The sequence below is a fragment of the Miscanthus floridulus genome, chromosome 17 (assembly GCF_019320115.1).
Source record: "Miscanthus floridulus cultivar M001 chromosome 17, ASM1932011v1, whole genome shotgun sequence".
Taxonomy (NCBI): domain Eukaryota; kingdom Viridiplantae; phylum Streptophyta; class Magnoliopsida; order Poales; family Poaceae; genus Miscanthus; species Miscanthus floridulus.
The window spans coordinates 56354476-56375428 of record NC_089596.1 but is presented as its reverse complement, the minus strand read 5'-3'; the positions used below and the strand labels follow the sequence as shown (position 1 = coordinate 56375428).

The window sequence follows — 20953 nt, the reverse complement described above, 5'->3', positions numbered from 1 at the left end:
ACCGAGCTAGCGAAGAGGAACAAACACCACCATCATCTAGGCCCCGGTGGCTACTATGCCAAGGAAGAGCAGTTTAGAAAGATGGATGAAGAGGCCGCAACTACTGGGAATATCGATGTGACGAAGTTGAAGGTACGCTCAAGGAACTGGATATATGCGAGGAGTACAGAACCATCCGGCAGTAATCTTAAGTTTGATAAGCCGGAGACCCAAGAGGCGGTATCAAGGATACTGAAATATGCTGAAGACAAAGAGAAGGGCTCATTCAATCCTTCCAGAGAGAGGGACGAGCTTAGCCTTGGCTTGGGAAACAAGGAGCACACAGGCCGCACCAGGGGGCTAGGGAAAAGGATGACTTGGAAGCAAGGATTCGAAGAGGACAAGCACATGTACAAGAAACATGGCCGAGACCGGGAGACTAGTCTTGAGCTCCAAGTGAAGGCTCTAGTTGCGAAGGCACTAGAGGAGCAAGGAATGTCTATGGAGCCACGTATATTAGTGACGCCACCGGGAGAACTGGCATTAGTTGGCAGCCCTCCGAAAGTTCCTAGCAGCCAAGGTTCCACTGCAGCCACAACCTCAGTCGATCTCATACGGGAACCTACTAGTTGCACCTTGGTGTTTCTCAGCGGCCGGCAGAACACTATGATGGAGGTGGCAACGGGTGTTGCACATCCTCCCGGTGGCTTACACCACAATAATAACATACCACCGGACTACACTAGGGTCGAGGTGCATACAGTGAAGCCCGAGTTCATGCAGTGGAGGATAGACTACGCAACTCCCGAGGGGCTGGTGTTACTCAGAGACGTTATGGGGCAGTTCATCCTCTGGCACAAACGGGACATTATATTGACTGCTTCTTCGCCGCCTCCCCCTCTCCCAAATTTGGAGCGAGTTGTTGAGGCCGGGGAGATATTTTCACCGTCTCGTGACCCCCACATTCCTGAGATGCCACATTCTTCCCCGCCTCCTATCGAGCATGTGCCTGATGAGATGCCACAACCTTCTCCAGCTCGTACCGGGCAAGTGCATCATGAGATGCCACAGTCTTGTCAACAAGCACAACCGATACATGAACAACGAGTGCCTCCTGAAGAAGGTGATGCACAAGAAGATGAGGACGTGCCTGAATGGGAACTCCGAAAGAAGATTCCAATCCACATAAGGCCAGTTTATGTTCCGATCAAAGACGTCTCGTCGGTGTCCAAGTGGTATTCCCATGATCAGTTCAAGCCTGAAAACCAAGTTAAAAATGTCCCATCACGGGGTTCTGAGGAGGCCGTCAGTAGCAAACTTCACCAAATTGCAAAGCAGTATCCAAATGTTGATTCCATCGAATGGTCAAAGGATTGCTCGAAAAAATATGAAAGAGGCAAGCCCTTCCTACCAAACCGAGACATCCAGCGCCTACCACTTGGAATGAGAAGGTTTCATGATTGGTACTTGCGTGTTCTCCCAACGAGCATAGATATCATACAAGCATGCTTTCCCACCGGCACATTTGGAAGCCCAGCCGGGAAAATTGTCTTTGACTTCAATGACATGCACACATGCTTTCACCTGGGAGAAATGGAGATGAATCTAATTCGCACGTGGTGCCTGTAAGTCCTTGTCCTTCCGATATAATATGAATGTAATCTTTGAATTTTGTTGTAACTAACCCACGCCGTGATTTGTAGAATGCAAGTGCACATTGTCAAACAAATGCCAAGTGTGAAAGCCGGGTATGTAGACCCTCAAGCTATAGCCCAAACAAATTTTAATTACCCTAAACGGTGGACACTGGATGCCAAAGAGCTAGCAGCTGCAAAGACTCTTCGGGAGAAAGAGCGCATCCGTAGTGCAAAGCTAAGGGAAGAGTCCCTTAAGGTTGCGGCATACATTGCTCTGGCTTTCAAAAATCTCCAACAACACTCTACTATATGGCTACCATACAACTTCGAGTAAGTTCAACTATAACTTAAAGCTATGTTCGATATATTTTATTCGATGTAAAAGAGCTTATCTAGTTCTATGATTAAATCCATGCAGCAACCACTGGATTTGTATAGCCGTCGATGTCGGGAAGAGCATGGCATGGGTCTTTGATTCAATAGATAAGGACCCGGCGACATACAAAGACTTCATATCGATTCTCAAGACGTATACATATCGACAATCCTCATTAGCTTATATGTCTGTATACATACTTGTAACGTTCACTTATGCATACTAACAAGTTGTATTTGCTAAAATAATTCGAACATGGCATTTAGGTTCTATGTCTCGCATCATCACGGAAGGCATGATCCAGCGAGGAAGGAAAAGCTGGCTATAAAAACACTATGTGCGGTAAGTGTAACTTCTTCAGTACTCCGTTACATGGCTGTCAAAAGCATTACCTAATATTTTCATATGCAAAACACACAGTGCCCCAAGCAGAGGCCTGGGAGTGTACATTGTGGATACTATATATGTTCTATGATGAGTAACACCGGTGCCTACAGGAGACACCCCTTAAGGGTAAGTTTGAACCTCTTCACCCGTAGTATAAAAACTTTATAAATGGTATGAAATACTAAACTGAAACTTGTTTTCTTGTAGTGGAGAGAAGAGAAAGGAATGAAAAGAGACCCATACAAGGATGACCAACTCTTAGAGCTCGTCGGCGACCTTTGCAACTTCATATTGGATCAGATTGTACACGTCAGAGGCGCCTACCATGATCGAGAGTCTGACTTAGGTACAAATCCTCAGTACCAACACCTTCGTGAGACTGAAAGGCTAGCTCTAGGACGTTGATAACAATGTGTATGAAATTTGTATATTTAATGATGGATTGTATATATATCATTACGAATTGGACTTGTAATTGTACTTTATATAGTCGCGTTCGGAACGTTGGTCGCGTGGCGTTCGGCAACGCGAACGCGGTTTGGAACGTTGGTCGCGGGCCGTTCGGCAATGCGGATGCTGGATGGAATACGCAGAAACAAACAGTTCTGGTCGAATTTGAATTGTAAATTTGAATTTTTTTTGGCGGGAAAATGTACTGTAGGGGCGGTTCTAGATTGAACCGCCCCTACAAACAGGTATTATAGAGGCGGCTGGCACTACAGCCGCCCCTACAAATAGATTTGTAGGGGCGGTTCGTAATACCAGCCGCTCCTACAAATCTATTTTTAAGGGCGGCTCAATAACCAACCGCCCCTACAAATCTATTTGTAGGGGCGGTCTGGGAACCGCCCCTACAAATGCATGATTTGTAGAGACGGTTCGGTAGGGGCGGCTGGCCAAACCGCCTCTACAAAGGGTTACCAGCCGTCCCTAAAAATGCTTTTTGTAGTAGTGTTAGGTGCTTTAGATGGTACATATATAAAAGTTAGAGTCCGTGCAGTTGATAAACCAAGGTATCGATCCAGAAAGAATGAAATTGCCACAAATGTTCTAGGTGCTTGTGCACCTGACATGCAATTCACATATGTATTAGCTGGTTGGGAAGGGTCTGCTACCAATGCAAGGGTTCTCCGAGATGCTTTGGCTAGGTCAAATGGTCTCAACATTCCTCGTGGTGAGCAATATTAGTTAAGTACAGACTACTGCCCATATACACCTACTAAAGCTTAGAAAATAAATTGTGCTTTATGCAACGTAGGCTCCTATTATCTTGTGGATGCTGGGTATAAGAATTGTGATGGATTCCTCGCTCCATATAGAGGACAACGTTACCACCTAAAAGAATGGAGCAACCCACCTACAAAAAAGGAGGAATTGTTTAATATGAGGCACTCTTCAGCAAGGAATGTGATAGAAAGAACCTTTGGTTTACTGAAGTTACGTTGGGGTATAATTAGAAATGGTTCTTATTACCCAATAGATACCCAAATTGGTATAATCCTAACCTGTTGCTATCTGCACAATCTCATCCGACAACAAATGAGTGCTGATCCATTTGAGCCACAAGTTGATGCTTTCTTAGAGCATAAAGACAACTGAGTGGACGGAATTTAGAGATATTTTAGCAAGTATGATGTGGGATACATGGAAAGCAAAATGTCGCTGATAACTTGGCATTGTAATGCTTCGCATGGATTTTGTAGCTTACTCTATTGTTCTGTAATTCTGAACATTGTGAAAAATGGTGGTGTGGACTGAACTTGATGCTTGGTTAATGAACTGATGACTATGGCTTGTGTATCGACACATCTCATTTTTTGTAATGTTTTACTTAGTACCCTGTGTCTGTATTCAATGCAATTTTCGTTTCATGCACTAATCATTTGTATACATCTTCGGATTTTATTTTATTTTGTATGAAATAGACATACAAGGGAGGCAAAACTATAAAGCTAGGGAAGACCATTGCGAAACCCAAATTTAAAATGGGTCTCTAACACAATATCTATAACCTCCAACAGAGTACATGTATGGAAGACTCATTTTAGGTGCCGGGAGAGGCATATCTCAAATCTAAGTATCATCTCTCGTGAAAATCTATTTACAGAAAAGGTTATCTTTTGAGTTTTATTGTTGAAGAAGACCGATATGTATTAAACTATTTACGGCGACCTAAATGACGAATGGATCGTCGCGGTGGTCGAGGACGGTCTAAGTAAGAGGAGAGAGAGGAGAGACAGACAGGGGACTGCAGGAGGAAAAGGTACTTATAGATGTCTGTGACGTCCCCACGATAGGGTTACGCCAGCAGTGCTGCTGCAATTTCCTCCGGTTGCCCTTCAATCCTCGGACCGTGCCCGTGCCAGCCCCATCCTCGTCCCCACGCGCGCGACGCGCCGTCACATCCCCGACTCGATAAACCCTTCTCTCGTCCGCCTCCGCGCCTCCCTCCCTCCCTGTCCTCTCCTGCTTCGTCTTCCCCACCCGCGGCGCGCCGCACCCCCAAAACCGTAACCCTAGATTGCGAGAGGACATGGCCAGCAAGTTTGGGCTCGCCGGCGGCATCCCGGAGCGGCGGGTGAGGCCGATCTGGGATGCAGTCGACTCGCGTCAGTACAAGGCCGCGCTCAAGCTCTGCACAGCGCTCCTCGCTAAGCACCCCACATCCCCCTACGCGCTAGTGAGCACTTCATCTCTCTCAGTTGAAACTCGTTTTCGTTTTGGCTCTTTTGGTGTACTTTTGGCGAATCTGGCGTGGAAACGGGTGGTTGGGCAATCAGCAGTCCAGTTCGGCGTCCTTTTGTTATTTTTTCCATTCTTAGCGAAATGTTTGATCAAATGGATGGATAACTAGTGCAGTGATGGTCTGATGGATAACGAGACGATTACCTTTGATTTTATTTTACGTCCTTTCTTTTTAGCTATAGTTGGATTTATACTAGTTGGCTTTAAGCTTTAGTGGTGATGATGATGTTTAAGGGCTTCGGACATGTTACCTGCTGTTCCAGTTTCAGGCAACAGTGCAACACTCAGCTCGCATGCCTAGTTGGAACAACATATAGAAAAAAATCATTAGGAAGCTTTCTACCGGGTGGGGGGAGCCTCGTGCTCAGTTAAGGGAGTTGGCTTAGGCTCGGCCCCATTCCCTTCTTCAGCGAAGAAATGAGGATAGCATCCTAATTTCTTTTAAATCTGCTTTTTCCTTGCTGGGAATCAATGGTATTGGAGCAATTTATGGTATGTGCTGTACACCAGTGCTACATAGACTCGCGTGTCTTTTCTTGTTTTGTTTTGTCATGTCGATGCATATCCCTGTTCGGCACACTCCAGATTTGACTCCAGTCTGGACAGAGAGCCAAGGGGGCGGCCTTCTTTGGAGAAGGGCACTGAGTGGTGAGGTAGTCATGGGGTACCTATTTTGCTTCTATTCATAGGTGCAAACTGGTGTCCGGCAGCAGCAGCAATATATGGCAGCATGGAGGCTGCATTGTGGAAGAAGAAATGACAGTGAAGGGGTGTGTGTGTGTGGTGGTGGTGGTGGTGGTGGTGGGCGGGGGATGAGAAAGCGGCAGTGGTGGTTGCTGCGGCATGTGTGAGCCACCTGCAGAAGAGTGGTTAGGGTACTTAATTGAGCTGGATGAACCAGCATGTGGAGACTCCTTGTCTTCTCTCTTATATGTTTCTCTTCCCATATTTTGTATTTGGCTGGATCTAAATTCAAGGTTAGTGTTTGAATAAGTTAATTGTTTTTGCACTTCAGCCTGTTTCTTGCCAACATACTTAGTGAAACCATCTGTTAAAGATCTATAATGAAACTCCTCTTTGTTGTTTTTATGCTGTCTGTCAATGCACTGAACTGTTGAAGCCTTACCTTAAATTATCTCATTCCAGGCCCTCAAGGCTCTTATTCTGGAAAGGATGGGAAAGCCTGATGAAGCATTGAGCGTGTCCCTGAATGCCAAGGAGCTATTGTATTCTGACAACATTTTTCATTTTGATGATCTTACACTTAGCACTCTACAGATAGTATTTCAAAGGCTTGACCGATGTGCGTTTGTACTTGTTCATTTATTTTATCCATTTAACATTATTACTGTAGTATATATCTCTAAATTTTCTCATGACCATGCTAATGCAGTGGATCTAGCTACTTCATGCTATGAGTATGCCTGTACAAAGTATCCAAGTAACTTGGAATTAATGATGGGACTTTTTAATTGCTATGTTAGAGAGTACTCATACGTGAAACAGCAGCAGGTATAATGGTACTTTCATTGCTACTTAATTTACATTCCTTTTGGTATCTTATTTCTATGCTTGCCCTCCTTGCCTGGTATCTTTTGCAGACAGCTCTCAAAATGTACAAAACTGTAGGAGAAGAAAGGTTTTTGCTTTGGGCAGTTTGCAGCATTCAGCTGCAGGTGAGAATATTTCTCATTTCTCATATTTGCATGGTTTGTAGTATATGCATTTGCCATTTCAAATTCGTTACAAGGAGAAGGGTTGTTTTGTTCACTAAAGGACTAAGGTAGTTGTAAGTAGAAACATTTGTGTTTGTCATGGACCAATGGGCAGAATTATGGTTAACTATGCGTGTTTCATGGTCCAGTGGGTACAATAATAGTATTACCACTGTCGACTGAACATGACAAGAAGATGATGCATTAGATGTCTAAGAGCGGAGTCACTGGGGTGGGCGAGTGTGCAGAGGAAAAATGTGAGAGACCATCATATAGGAGTGGAAAGTGAATGATATAAAACATCAAAACTGTCAGGTCTCCTTTGTGCTGGTGTAGTGTGTGTTTGCTTTGGTTGCGTCGTTTCATCGTTTGTCACAGGCGAGTTGGATTGTTAGTAGCATGGTTTTTTGTGGTGTTGGCGTGTGCGTTTGTAGGGCTCTTCCCTTTTTTCTTCTTAATATAATGATACACGCCTCTCCTGCATGTTTGAGAAAAAAATGTTATTGGTTTCATTGGTTTGATGTAGGGCTGACCCGACAGTTGTCAGGGCGCTGATATCCTTACAGACCTAGAAATATTATTTGTATCATTTTTTGAAATTATTCATAAAAAAACTCGACCGGATGGGTATGACTGCCCCCACAGCATTCCAATAAGAAGACCTTCTCACCAGGCCGAGAAAACCCCCTGAACCCCCACCCCACCCTTACACAGTGGAATCCTTACAAGTGAGAATTTGGCCAGGCCTTAGACCTGTACTTTGGTTTATGGGCGGACGAGGGGAATTTTTTTTACCTCAGCCTAAAATTCGCTCCCATGGGGAGTCAAATCCTGGACCTGAGGCATGCTACTCAGACGTCCTAACCACTAGGCTAGGCGCCCTTTCGCTTTGAAATTATTCATAGGCATCTGCATGTGATGTACGGTTGACTTTTAAACATTTAACTACCCAATTAAGTATTTGTTATGTGTATCGTTTGCTACTTCTATAAATATTTACCTATCCACCTTTGATTTAATGCACAACATATTATTGTAATGTGTATCAAATGTTACTTTTTATTCTTTGGGTTGTTAGGTGAATATATGTATTATATTGCTGAGTTGAGCATGAATCCATCTGATTCGATGCAATATTTGAATGCACTATTTTCTGCTGCACATTACATGATTTTTTTGTCACTGCAGGTGCATTTTACCAGTGGAGGTGTGAAATTATTGGCACTAGCTGAAGCATTGCTGAAGAAGCACATAAATTCTCATAGTTTACATGAGCCAGAAGGTATTTCTGTTTTTTAAATGCCCTTTGCGATGTTAGTTATCCTTTTGTTTTTCCATACACTGATGTGGTTCTTTCCTGACATGTTTGGACTATGTGGCAGCACTTTCTCTCTATGTTTCAATCTTGGAGCAACAGGAAAAATATGATGATGCTTTGGAAGTTCTTTCTGGAGACTTGGGGTCTCTTCTGGGAAGGGAGGAGGACAAGCTTCGTTTGCAGGTAACTTAAATCAGTTTTCTTGGACAATATCTTGTTGCATTTGGTTGATCCAGGCTACAAGTTTCAATTAACCACATTTACCTTTCCACGTTCCGTTTCACTGTAACAAACAATATTTGGCAACATCTATTCGTTGCTGCATTTTTGTGTCACAGTAGTTTACAAGTTGATTATTTACCATAATTACTGTACTATCTAGAGTGAATCGATATGGCAGCTCCTGACAAATAAAGGGTTTGGAATTTTTCTATTAACTATATTAAGTACTCCCTCCTTATACTAAGAAATTTGGGTAGGGCAGTCATTTTATCAGTGGGTACTAATGTCGACAAATGTATTTAGATTGACTAAGTAAAGGTATAACTCGTCATGCAAATATTTTTCCATTATACAAAATATTTCTAGTTGCAGCCAACGTATTACCATGTATACCATGGACATTTTGGGTAAGGCAGTCATTTTTAGAAGTGACTGCTAATGCCAACAAATGTATTTAGATTAAGTGAAGGTAGTTGTCATGCAAATTTTTTTCCTGTTATATACTATATATTCCATTATACAAAATATTTCTAGTTGCAGCCAGCATATTACCATATATATACCATGGACATTTTGGGTAAGGCAGTCATTTTTAGAAGTGACTGCTAATGCCAACAAATGTATTTAGATTAAGGGGCTGTTTGGTTCCTGCAGGAACTGCTAAAATTCCTGTCACATCGAATGTTTGGACACATGCATGGAGTATTAAATATAGACTAATTACGAAACTAATTGCATAACTTGTGACTAATTTGCGAGACGAATCTTTTAAGCCTAATTAGGCCATGATTTGACAACGTGGCGCTACAGTAAACATGTGCTAATGACAGATTAATTAGACTTAAAAAATTCGTCTTGGAAATTAGCCTCCATCTATGTAATTGGTTTTGTAATTAATCTATATTTAATGCTCCTTATTAGTATCTAAACATTCGATGTGACATGAATTTTAGGAGCGACTAAAGAACCAAACACCCCCTAAGTAAAGGTAGTTGTCATGCATTTTTTTTCCTGTTATATTCTATATATTTGTAGTTGCTACAATCATATATATGTTATCAGGTATAGTTACCTATTGTATGATGTGTGCTGTGTCCAAACCAACGGAGCACGTTGCACAGAGGGAGTACTATTTTGTAAAGCATGTTGCACAGCACATGCGATCTACTCTTTACGTGCTTATAGATGGCTTCTTTGACCTTCGATGCTCTGTGTTTTCCTCCTTTGGTTAATTTGCCTCTTAAGTATCATTCACTTACTTGGTTGTCTAACTTCAAGTTGACAGGGACGTCTTCTTGCTCAAGCAAGTAGCTATCCGGCTGCTTCGGAAATATATCAGAAGGTTCTGGAGTCTTGGTAATGCTTCTCATCTTTAATTTGTATAAATTTCAGTTATCCTGTGGAGTTGGTCATTAACCACGCTCACATTAATCATGTTTCAAAAGTCATGGCCTGTTTTCAAAAAATGTCCCTGTGTATTGATTTATCCTACTTTAGTCATATATAACCTGGTTCTTTTTCACTACAATACATATTTAAGTTTTATTTGTGACATTATCCGAACAGACACTGCAATACTTTGCTTTGTTTTATCCTCTTGCTTGTTGCATAATATTTTTATATACACCATTTGTAAATTTTCTTATTTTAACTTTTTAGTTTTTGATGTTTGTCATCTCCTTTTGACTGGGCAGTCCTGATGACTGGGAGTCCTTTCTCCATTATATAGGATGTTTGCTGGAGCATGACGTGAATCTCCCTAAACCATCCACTAGCGAGCACACTTGTCCTTCTTGCTCTGTTGATTCAGCATTATCCAACAAGACATCTCTTAGCAAGGAGCTTGTACTTCCTGCAACTCTTCTAGTTTGGTGTTTGTGATGTGAATATAGTTTACTGAAATTATGTCTTTGTAGGTTGAATCTCGCCTTACAAGTGCGTTATCATTTGTGCAAAGTCTACAAGAAAATAACTCAAGCGATTGTGTCAGAGGACCTCATTTAGCTAATATTGAAATTGAATGGCAGCGGTGCCTCAATGGAAACCCAGATAATATCAAGCTTATGGAAGCTTTGGTGAAGTACCTCCACAGGTAATATCAAGCTCTTGTGCATTCCTATTTGTGCTGTGGTCTATTTTTACTTGTGGAATCCCAATATGCCATAATACTGGATGTACAGAAGAACTCCCAAACGCCTAAGAAATCCGGACTGGAGGGAGTAGTATTTTTCCATTTTACTTAACTAATCTTTTAGAATTGTTAGTTATTTTAGATGGAGGGAGCAATTTATTAGGTTTCACCCCCTCTATCTTTTTTTTTCTTTTTTCATAGTACCCTAGCAGTCCGTTGGTTTCTAATAGTTTAGTGGCCTGGTTGCTATGAGACAGTAATTATATCTCTAGCTAGTTTCTTCACTGTTATTACGTTTATACTATAATAACATTGCTTTTGCTGAGTAGTTGGTATAAACCAACTTTGTACACATATAACTATATAAATGCTATATACGTGTTTTTCATATTCAGTCTTAAGGTGATCCCTCAAGGACATCTCACCGCAAAAGGGAGTTTAGGATTTGCCACCCTGTCTATTACCTTTTTCATAGAGTGGCCAATTATGGCAAATTGTGGAGGGCTCAAATCCTATAATCTCCCTTATTTATGTTTAGGGGTTGATATCGAGCTGGCTCGGCTTGGTATAGCTCGAGCTGGCTCGTTTGGATAACGAGCTGGCTGGACTCGGCTCATTATCCCACCGAGCCCCAGTCCTGGCTCAGCTCGGCTTGTTTGGCTTGCGAGCTAGTTGTAAATACATGAGCCCATAGCCCCATATGCAAATACATACAACAATCTTTAAGATGTAATTCCAACAACAGCAGAAGGGGATTTTGCATAAGCTAAAACTTAGACCAACAGCAGTTCGCATAAGCCAAATCAAACCAAGTATTTTTGAGCCAATATGACATAAACCATTAGCACAAAAAGCACACGCATGATCCAATTCAAAAGTTCACAGGCCAGTAATTCTGTGCAACACACCCCTTGGCTTTGTACACGGATATGGAGACCAATTTGCAGATTGCCGAGCCAAAAGGCCATGCTTCCATGTACAGGGTCAGGTTCCTCCCTCCTTGGCTCCTCCGAGTCTTTGTTCTCCATGGCCGGCACACACTCAGCAGTATGAGAGCTGCAAGCGGTGGGCCATGAAGACAAAAGCAGGATTCCAGGAGGAGGCACTTAGTGTTCGGCTCGAGATGGAAGTTGGGCTGGGCCACCCACTGATCGCCTGCTGGCCTGCTATGACCTCAGCACGTTATTGCTCTCGAGCCAGCTCGAGCTGGCTCGTTATAGGTATACTGAGCTAAAACGTTGGCTCAGCTCGTTAAAAATTTCTAATGAGCTGAGTCGAGCCGAACCACTAGCGAGCCGAGTCGATCCGAACCACTAACGAGCCGAGCCGAGCGAGCTCGAGCCACGAGTTTTTTGTCCAGCCCTATTTATGTTGATCTTGGTACCCTCTGTGGCATTAACCTCATTACTTGAGTGCAGTCGTGGCAAAATGAAGTTTAGATTTGAGGCTAGAGGTTGTAGCACTTAACTAGAGGGAAGATAGAACAGCAACATAAGTCCAAGCACAAGCAGGATAGAGTTTTGCCGAATAAGGGTCATCTATGGGCTATGGCAAAACAATTCTAAGGACTGTCTGACCGAAGGGATTCATCAGATATTAAATGGATAACCTGTGTCCGAATTCGGACATTCAATATCCGTACTGTATCTGAATCTGAATATATATGATGTCAACATCCAGCATATCTTATCCAAACAACTCACATTATCTGTACCCAAATCTAAATCAACAACAACAACAACAACAACAAAGCCTTTAAGTCCCAAACAAGTTGGGGTAGGCTAGAGTTGAAACCCAACAGAAGCAATCAAGGTTCAGGCACATGAATAGCTGTCTTCCAAGCACTCCTATCTAAGGCTAAGTCTTTGGGTATATTCCATCCTTTCAAGTCTCCTTTTATTGCCTCTACCCAAGTCAACTTCGGTCTTCCTCTGCCTCTCTTCATGTTACTATCCTGACTTAGGATTCCACTACGCACCGGTGCATCTGGAGGTCTCCGTTGCACATGTCCAAACCATCTCAACCGGTGTTGGACAAGCTTTTCTTCAATTGGCGCTACCCCTAATCTCTCACGTATATCATCGTTCCGAACTCGATCCCTTCTTGTATGACCGCAAATCCAACGCAACATACGCATTTCCGCGACACTTAGCTGTTGAATATGTCGTCTTTTCGTAGGCCAACATTCTGCACCATACAACATAGCAGGTCTAATCGTCGTCCTATAAAACTTGCCTTTTAGCTTCTGTGGTACCCTTTTGTCACATAGGACACCAGACGCTTGCCGCCACTTCATCCACCCTGCTTTGATTCTATGGCTAACATCTTCATCAATATCCCCGTCCCTCTGTAGCATTGATCCTAAATATCGAAAGGTATCCTTCCTAGGCACTACTTGACCTTCCAAACTAACATCTTCCTCCTCCCGAGTAGTAGTGCCGAAGTCACATCTCATATACTCAGTTTTAGTTCTACTAAGTCTAAAACCTTTGGACTCCAAAGTCTCCCGCCATAACTCCAGTTTCTGATTCACTCCTGTCCGGCTTTCATCAACTAGCACTACATCGTCCATGAAAAGCATACACCAAGGGATGTCCCCTTGTATGCCCCTTGTGACCTCATCCATCACTAAAGCAAACAAATAAGGGCTCAAAACTGACCCTTGATGTAGTCCTATCCTAATCGGGAAGTCATCTGTGTCTCCATCACTTGTTCGAACTCTAGTCACAACATTGCTGTACATGTCCTTAATGAGCCCGACGTACTTCGTTGGGACTTTATGTTTGTTCAACGCCCACCACATAACATTCCTTGGTATTTTATCATAAGCCTTCTCCAAGTCAATAAAAACCATGTGTAGGTCCTTCTTCTTCCTATACCGCTCCATAACTTGTCTTATTAAGAAAATGGCTTCCATGGTTGACCTTCCGGGCATGAAACCAAATTGGTTCATAGAGACCCACGTTATTGCTCTCAAGCGATGCTCGATAACTCTCTCCCATAGCTTCATAGTATGGCTCATCAACTTAATTCCTCGGTAATTTGTACAACTTTGAATATCCCCTTTATTCTTGTAAATCGGTACCAATATACTTCTCCTCCACTCATCAGGCATCTTGTTCGATCGAAAAATATGGTTGAACAGCTTGGTTAACCATACTACAGCTATGTCCCCGAGGCATCTCCACACCTCGATTGGGATACCATCCGGTCCCATCGCCTTACCTCCTTTCATCCTTTTCAACGCCTCTCTGACCTCAGATTCTTGGATTCTCCGCACAAAGCGCCTATTGGTGTCATCAAAAGAGTCATCCAACTGAAAGGTTGTGTCCATATTCTCACCATTGAACAATTTGTCAAAATACTCTTGCCATCGATGTCGGATCTCATCCTCCTTTACCAAGAGATGCTCCCTTTCATCCTTAATGCAGTTAACTTGGTTGAAGTCCCGTGTTTTTCTCTCACGAACCCTAGCCATCCTATAAATGTCCTTCTCTCCTTCCTACGTACTCAAATGTTGGTAAAGATCCTCGTACGCTCTACCCTTTGCCACACTTACAGCTCGCTTTGCAGTCTTCTTTGCCACCTTATACTTCTCTATGTTGTCCACACTCCTGTCATGGTACAAGCATCTATAGCATTCTTTCTTCTCCTTAATAGCCCTTTGGACTTCCTCGTTCCACCACCAAGTATCTTTAGCCTCACGTCCCCTTCCTTTGGTTACTCCACACACCTCTGAGGCTACCTTCCGAATGTTGATTGCCATCTTGTCCCACATATTGTTTATGTCGTCTTCTTCCTTCCAAGAGCCCCCTTTGATAACCCTTTCCCTAAATACCTCTGACGTCTCTCCTTTCAGTTTTCACCACTTTGTTCTTTCAATCTTAGCTTGTTTATCCCTACGGGCACGCATCTGAAAACGAAAATCTGCCACCAAAAGCTTATGTTGAGAAACAACATACTCCCCTGGTATCACCTTGCAATCCAAGCATGCTCGTTTGTCCTTTCTTCTTGCGAGGACAAAGTCAATCTGACTACAGTGTTGTCCGCTACTGAAGGTCACTAGATGAGATTCTCTCTTTCTAAAGAAAGTGTTGGCTATCATCAGGTCAAAAGCTACCGCGAAGTCTAGAGCTTCCTCCCCCTCCTGATTCCTACTACCATACCAAAAACCTCCATGAACTGCCTCGAAACCTGCGCTTGTAGTACCTACATGCCCATTAAGATCTCCTCCTATAAAAAGCTTCTCACTACTAGGTATAGCTCTAACCAGGCCATCTAAGTCTTCCCAGAACTGTCTCTTAGCACTCTCGTCGAGGCCTACTTGGGGGGCATACACACTAATTACGTTCAAGACCATATCACCAACGACAAGCTTGACTAAGATAATCCTATCTCCTTGCCTTCTCACTTCCACCACACCATTCTTGAGGCTCTTATCAATCAAAACTCCTACTCCATTTCTATTCGCGACTGTCCCTGTATACCAAAGCTTGAAACCTGTATTGTCCACCTCCTTCGCCTTCTTACCCTTCCATTTAGTCTCTTGAACGCATAATATATTTACACGCCTCCTAGTCGCGGTATCAACTAATTCTCTTAACTTACCTGTAAGTGACCCTACATTCCAACTACCTAAACGGATCCTAGTTGGTTCGACTAGCTTCCTTACCCTTCGCACCCGTCGACTCTGATGCGAAGACCCTTGCTCATTTTTCACTACACCCGGGCGCCGATGTAGCGCGCCACTAAGGAAGCGACGACCCGATCCTTGGTTACTTGACACCATGCCCAGATCACGACACGGCGCGTCACGGGGGTGACGACCCGGCCCTTGCCCATTTAACACCATACCCGGGTTCCGATATGGCGCGTCGCTAAGAGGGTTACGCCCCAACGATTTTCTTTTGTACCCAAATCTAAATCCGAGAAAGAAATAACTATATCTGTATTCATAACTGTAGGGTATCTGTCCTTATCCGATCCGATTTACACCCCTAGTGGAGGGTATCTGGAATGGCAATATAACTCCATCAGCATGCGATGGATAGAGTTCGACTTGGTCTTATATGGTAGCTGTGTTTAGAGAATGAAAGAACTAAGAGAGGACAAAATTCACTTTGTTCTCATCGCAACAGATGTTGATGAGTGTCATTTTCCATAATTATAGGTTCTGTATGATAGTACTAGCATTGTGATGGTATATTCAAGAATAACCATATTTACCTTTTTTTTCACTTTCAATACTAGTCTACTTAAATTGTTAAATGTTGTTTTGGCACTTGCAGATTTGGTCATTTGTCTTGCTCAGCATCGGATGTTGAAATTTACCTTCACATGCTATCCAACAATGAGATATCTGAGCTGCTAGATGAAATCACTAGATCTTTTGATGCATCATCAATTTCAGTTAACACACTGGGTTCAACAATTACTCTTTTCAAGGTCCAAGAACTTTTGGGAACTTTATTCACAAAATCAACTTCAGGTGTGCAGGGCTACCTTTGTTGAAGTTGTTACATGTTTGTTGAATGTTTTTCTGGGGGTCCCAATTATCATTTGTTTATTATAAAATGTACCTGAAATTTTATGTGCAAATCCAGAACTTCAGGGCATTGCAAAAAGAATGGTTGATACCTTTTACAGAAACCTGCCTCTCTCAAATGACTTGGATCCTCAGGAAAGCATGTATGGTGAAGAACTTCTGTCAATGGCCAGCAGTATCCTTGTGCAGGTTTGTAGCTTTATTTGATTACTACTAGCACGAGAGAAAAAGGGAACATATTAAGCTTTTTTCATGTCTCTAAAAATCTATAAAAAAATAAGATCTCTAGAGGTTTCTCTGATGCTTATTTCTGTTGTGTAGTTTGATTCCCAATTTATTAACTATTACTCCCTCTGTCCCATAATAGAAGACCTAATAGGTCTGGGCACGGGAATTAAGAAGAGAAAAAGTATGATGCACAGAAAATGAGAAGGTGAGAGATAGAGAGAAATAGAGATAGAGGTGTATTGGAAAAAGAGAGTTGCATTGTGAAGTGAGAAGGTCAAGTATTTTGGGACAAAATTTGAATTCTATAAGGTCTTCTATTATGGGCCAGAGGGAGTAGGTCACAATTCGTTGTCCCTCTATTGTGTCATCCAATGAGTTACCCTCTACTCTGATGTTTGAAGATGTATCTGGATTTTCCCCTTTGTTTTCTGGAAAAATGGAAGCAGGATGCTATCATTTCTTATTCATTTGCTGCACTGCAATTTATTACTTACCCAATCACTAAAATAAGTCCATCTAGGTTTGTTCTTAGTCAAAAATTTTCGACTTTGACTAGCAATATTTATAAAAGTAGGTCTTAGATGAAAAGAAGTTTTTATTGAACTAAATGTAAGAGTTATATGCTACAAAATTAATTTTCATAATGAATTTAGTAATGTCAATCTTGCGTTGTCAGTCGCTATGAAATTTCAGTAAATGAATGGTCAAAGTTAAAAAAGTTTTGCTTAAGACAAACCTAGATGGACTTATATTTCTGATAGGGGGAAGTAGCTTTTTGTTTATGTATACTGAGTCATGATACCAAGATCGTGATATATTATCTTTTACCTTCATGATAGTTAAGACTCCTGGTCCTGATATAGTATATTTTGTTGTCTTTGCTGTCACTAACTCCAGTAAAACTTCTTATTCCTACACTTTTTATAAGATTACAAATTTGTCTTGGACTTCTGACCATCTAAAGTTCATGATTAATTGTGCTCTTTAATACCTTGACTTGAAACAGCTATACTGGCGCACCAGGGACTTAGGATACCTACTTGAAGCAATTTTGATACTGGAGTTTGGATTGACTGTTCGCAAGTAAGTTCATAATCATAATAATCCGGTCTTAAAATTACCATTTTATAACTAATATTTTATTCTTCAGCTGTGTCATTGAATATCTAGTAACATGAGGACTGAGGTGTTATCGAATTACTCAGTTCCATTGAATTGATTTAAGAGTGGATAGTTTTGATGCGGTTAACAGCATCTCTTTTAGGAATTAGATGTGCTCCTCCTGTTCCTGGATTCAGTATGAGCATATCTTAGACAAGCTCTGTTATTCCATCAATTGCTTTTGATGTTTGCTATATTACTAGGATATCTATTTTCAGTTTCTCATGTGTTCTGTTTCACAAATCCTGCTGGTGGAACTTGCATGTGCCTTGAAGGCAAAATTATTTGCAAAAAGTGATTGTGATATATGATAGTTCCCATGAACTATTGAAAATTAAAATAATGTGGGCATTAATGGTTGATTTGTTATATTTTATTTACCAAAGTAAGCATTTGTTTGTTTGCAATATAATCAAGTAGACTGGTTCTACTGGATCCTGTTGCTTCATCTATGCTGGCCATTATTCATGGGTATCACAGTCAACTTCCCATCACATGCATTGTCCTGCTCTTGTTATGCACAAACCCATCTTATGTCTGGTAGACTGGTTGCAACCTGTACTGCCAACCTGGTGCAGTGGTGAGAGCTGTCTCACTAAGTCACCAGGTCATGGGTTCGAAGCAGCCTCTCCGCAGATTTTGCGGGGGAAAGCCTTGCCTCGGTTTTTCCCTTCCCCAGACCCCACTCATGTGGGAGCCTCCGGCACTAGGTCTGCCCCCGCCCCCGCCCCCGCCCCCCACCCCCCCCCCCCCCCCCCCCCCCCCCCCCATGTTTGCAGCTAATATCTCTCATGAATATCAATTATCAATAATCTCTCAGAACTATTAAGTCTTTGCTGTAGAGCCTTCTAGGAATATTATAAAAATGTAACGTTGTGTTTACATGTCTGTTGTCAATTTAGCTATGCCCCGCCAGTGTGATTTGTATCAGCATATATTGCGTGAGTAATATAAATGCTCACTAATCTTTAATAAGGAAAAAGACCTATTGAATCTCTTGGATAGAGGAAGCTACAACAAATCTGTAACTAATCAATCTTTTTTCTTTTATATTGCATTCTTGTGTGATTGTATTAATTGAAGTGGTCTGATGCACATCCCAATGTGCAGTACCTTGCACTTGGCAACCTAATGTATTTCTCTGACTGGATGTTGAATGGAAATCTTTAATTTGGTTGTGTGCTCAGGTATGTCTGGCAATACAAGATTACTCTGGTGCATCTTTACTCTTACCTGGGGGCACTTCCTTTAGCACATAAATGGTAATTTCGCCTTTTAATGTGTTATTTCCTTTTATCTTCTCACATTTGTATTCCACATGGATTTTTGCCCTACAGTGCAATCCAATGTGGTTTGCCTATAGAATGCTTCTACACAGAACAACCCTTTATTAGCTGCATCCGATGTGGTTCACCTATAGAATGCTTGTTTTTGTGTTGCACGCTTCCACTGCTAGCTCCTCTTTGGACTTATGTTTCAAGCCCCCCCCCCCCCCCTCCCCCTTTCCCCTGTTATTCAGTGATATCATTTTCTTATCCGTACACTGAGCGATGTTTTTATATGCAGGTACACAACCTTGGAAGTGAAAAACATTCTTCTAGAGTCTGTTTTGCACCACATCTTGCCACAAATGTTAAATTCTCCCTTCTTGCAACATGCTGCTGATCTTGTTAAGGATTATTTGAAATTTATGGATGATCATTTGAAAGAATCTGCTGATCTTACGTGTCTCGCATATAGACACCGTACATACTCAAAGGTAGGCATATTCCTCTCTATTGCTCACAAATAGTGTCTGCATGGAACCATGTAAGGAAATACATAGTACAACACCGATATGATGCTCCTCTATCATTATGAAAATGCCAATGCGCCATGTCAAGAACAGACTATTACATGATTTACTTAAGAAGGAAATACTTCAGTCATCCAATCTTGATCTAACACATTTGACTTTTTTTTATTCAGGTAATTGAGTTTGTTCAATTTAAAGATCGCTTGCATCGCTCCATGCAATATCTTTCTGTAAAATCAGATTCTGTTATGCTACATCTGAAGCAGAAGGCAGACTCTCTTGATGAAGTGGAGGTGAGGCCACCCTTGCCAATTTGAAAGCATTGCTCCGGCCCAAATTTGTGCTAAAATATGGATGCATGTGTCCTTTTTTGTCTTCTGCTTCTAACCATTTTGAACATGTAATTTTGGATCTTAAGTTATGTATTAGTGCGGCATCGTAATTTTGGATCTTAAGTTATTGATGCTTGACAATGCATATATTTGTTGCTAATCTGAAGATTGTTATTTTATTTCTGATTGCAGTCTATTCTTGAAAGTGTTAGCCATGGAACAAAGCTGGTTCAGCTATCTAATGAGGATAGCATCAAAGATTTAACCTTCAACGAAGATCTTGATGCACGGCCTTGGTGGACGCCAACAAGCAGCGTTAATTTTCTTTCAGGTATGTGGTTCTTGTGATGTGAGTTTCAGTTATTTTCTCCATTTTGGGTCTCTATATTCTCTCATGTACAAAAGTGCTTGCTATTATTGTCATGACTTTACAGAACCATTTGATGAAAGTTCAACACCTGCAAGCTATAGGGCCAAAATGGTATGCCATTTTTAATCGGACCTTATCTAAGCTAAGTTAGACAATAGTTAGGTTTCACAATCGTGTGTTGTTATAAAAGGACTGCGTTTTGTCCATTGGCATTAAGTGACTTTTACATGAAGAGATTATATTGGTAAATGTCACTCCTTAATAGACAGCAATGCTATCTCTTACTGGGCGCATCAATGCATATATTTGTTTCTCATGTCAACCATTCGTGCCCACAAAAGAACTATATCTTTGCAGTGCAAGCACAAATCTAATGAGAAGGATGGTTCGAAGGTGAAAGATGTAGAGAGAAAATCTCTTGTTCCTCGACTTGTTTATCTTTCCACACATGGTTGCGCGTCTTTTCTTAGGGAGAGTGAATCAAATGGTGCGTCCTCTGATGTAACTGCTTCTGGGGAGATGAAAATTTTGCTTGAGAAATATGCTAGGAGTATTGGTTACTCTTTTGACGATGCTCTAAGTGTTGTTCTGGGTATCTCATCTGGCAAAAAGGCTGTCAAGGTAACACCTTTCTATCCTGGATGTATTTTCACACTTTTTTCGGTTTATATGCTTGCTATATTATTGTGTTTCTGAAAATCATTATCTGCATTTTTTTTCAGTATAAACTCATGTTGATCACATTTTGTAGAATTTGTTATCCAGTAATTATAGTTGCTTTTCTATATTCGTTATTAAAAGTTTTTTATTATAGTTATTTTTATTTGAAATAAGAAGGGCGGGTCTAGTGCAAGCGGTAGAGTCTTACCGCCTGTGACCGGAAGGTCCCGGGTTCAAGTCGCGGTCTCCTCGCATTGCACAGGCTAGGGTAAGGCTTGCCACTAACACCCTTCCTCAGACCCCGCACAGAGTGGGAGCTCTCTACACTGGGTATGCCCCTTTTTTTTTATTT

General features: G+C 41.8%; 1 protein-coding gene across 3 annotated transcripts in view; it reads left to right on the top strand.

Annotated features, from left to right (window-relative positions):
• Positions 1-20953, top strand: part of LOC136517431 (N-terminal acetyltransferase B complex auxiliary subunit NAA25-like) — a 36341-nt gene that overhangs the window by 14291 nt on the left and 1097 nt on the right. The window contains exons 1-18 of one of the 3 annotated variants that reach the window (XM_066510990.1): positions 4667-5059; positions 6271-6427; positions 6518-6636; positions 6726-6800; positions 8028-8121; positions 8222-8340; positions 9665-9735; positions 10074-10224; positions 10296-10471; positions 15799-15998; positions 16114-16244; positions 17290-17366; positions 18632-18706; positions 19011-19203; positions 19413-19532; positions 19764-19902; positions 20006-20052; positions 20299-20562. In XM_066510990.1, the coding sequence (XP_066367087.1) occupies positions 4913-5059; positions 6271-6427; positions 6518-6636; positions 6726-6800; positions 8028-8121; positions 8222-8340; positions 9665-9735; positions 10074-10224; positions 10296-10471; positions 15799-15998; positions 16114-16244; positions 17290-17366; positions 18632-18706; positions 19011-19203; positions 19413-19532; positions 19764-19902; positions 20006-20052; positions 20299-20562 (2355 nt within the window). In that variant the 5' untranslated portion in view covers positions 4667-4912. Of the gene's footprint in view, positions 1-4666; positions 5060-5992; positions 6102-6270; positions 6428-6517; positions 6637-6725; positions 6801-8027; positions 8122-8221; positions 8341-9664; positions 9736-10073; positions 10225-10295; positions 10472-15798; positions 15999-16113; positions 16245-17289; positions 17367-18631; positions 18707-19010; positions 19204-19412; positions 19533-19763; positions 19903-20005; positions 20053-20298; positions 20563-20953 lie in introns of those variants that run through there. The other 2 variants (XM_066510992.1, XM_066510991.1) reach the window with 2 other exon arrangements.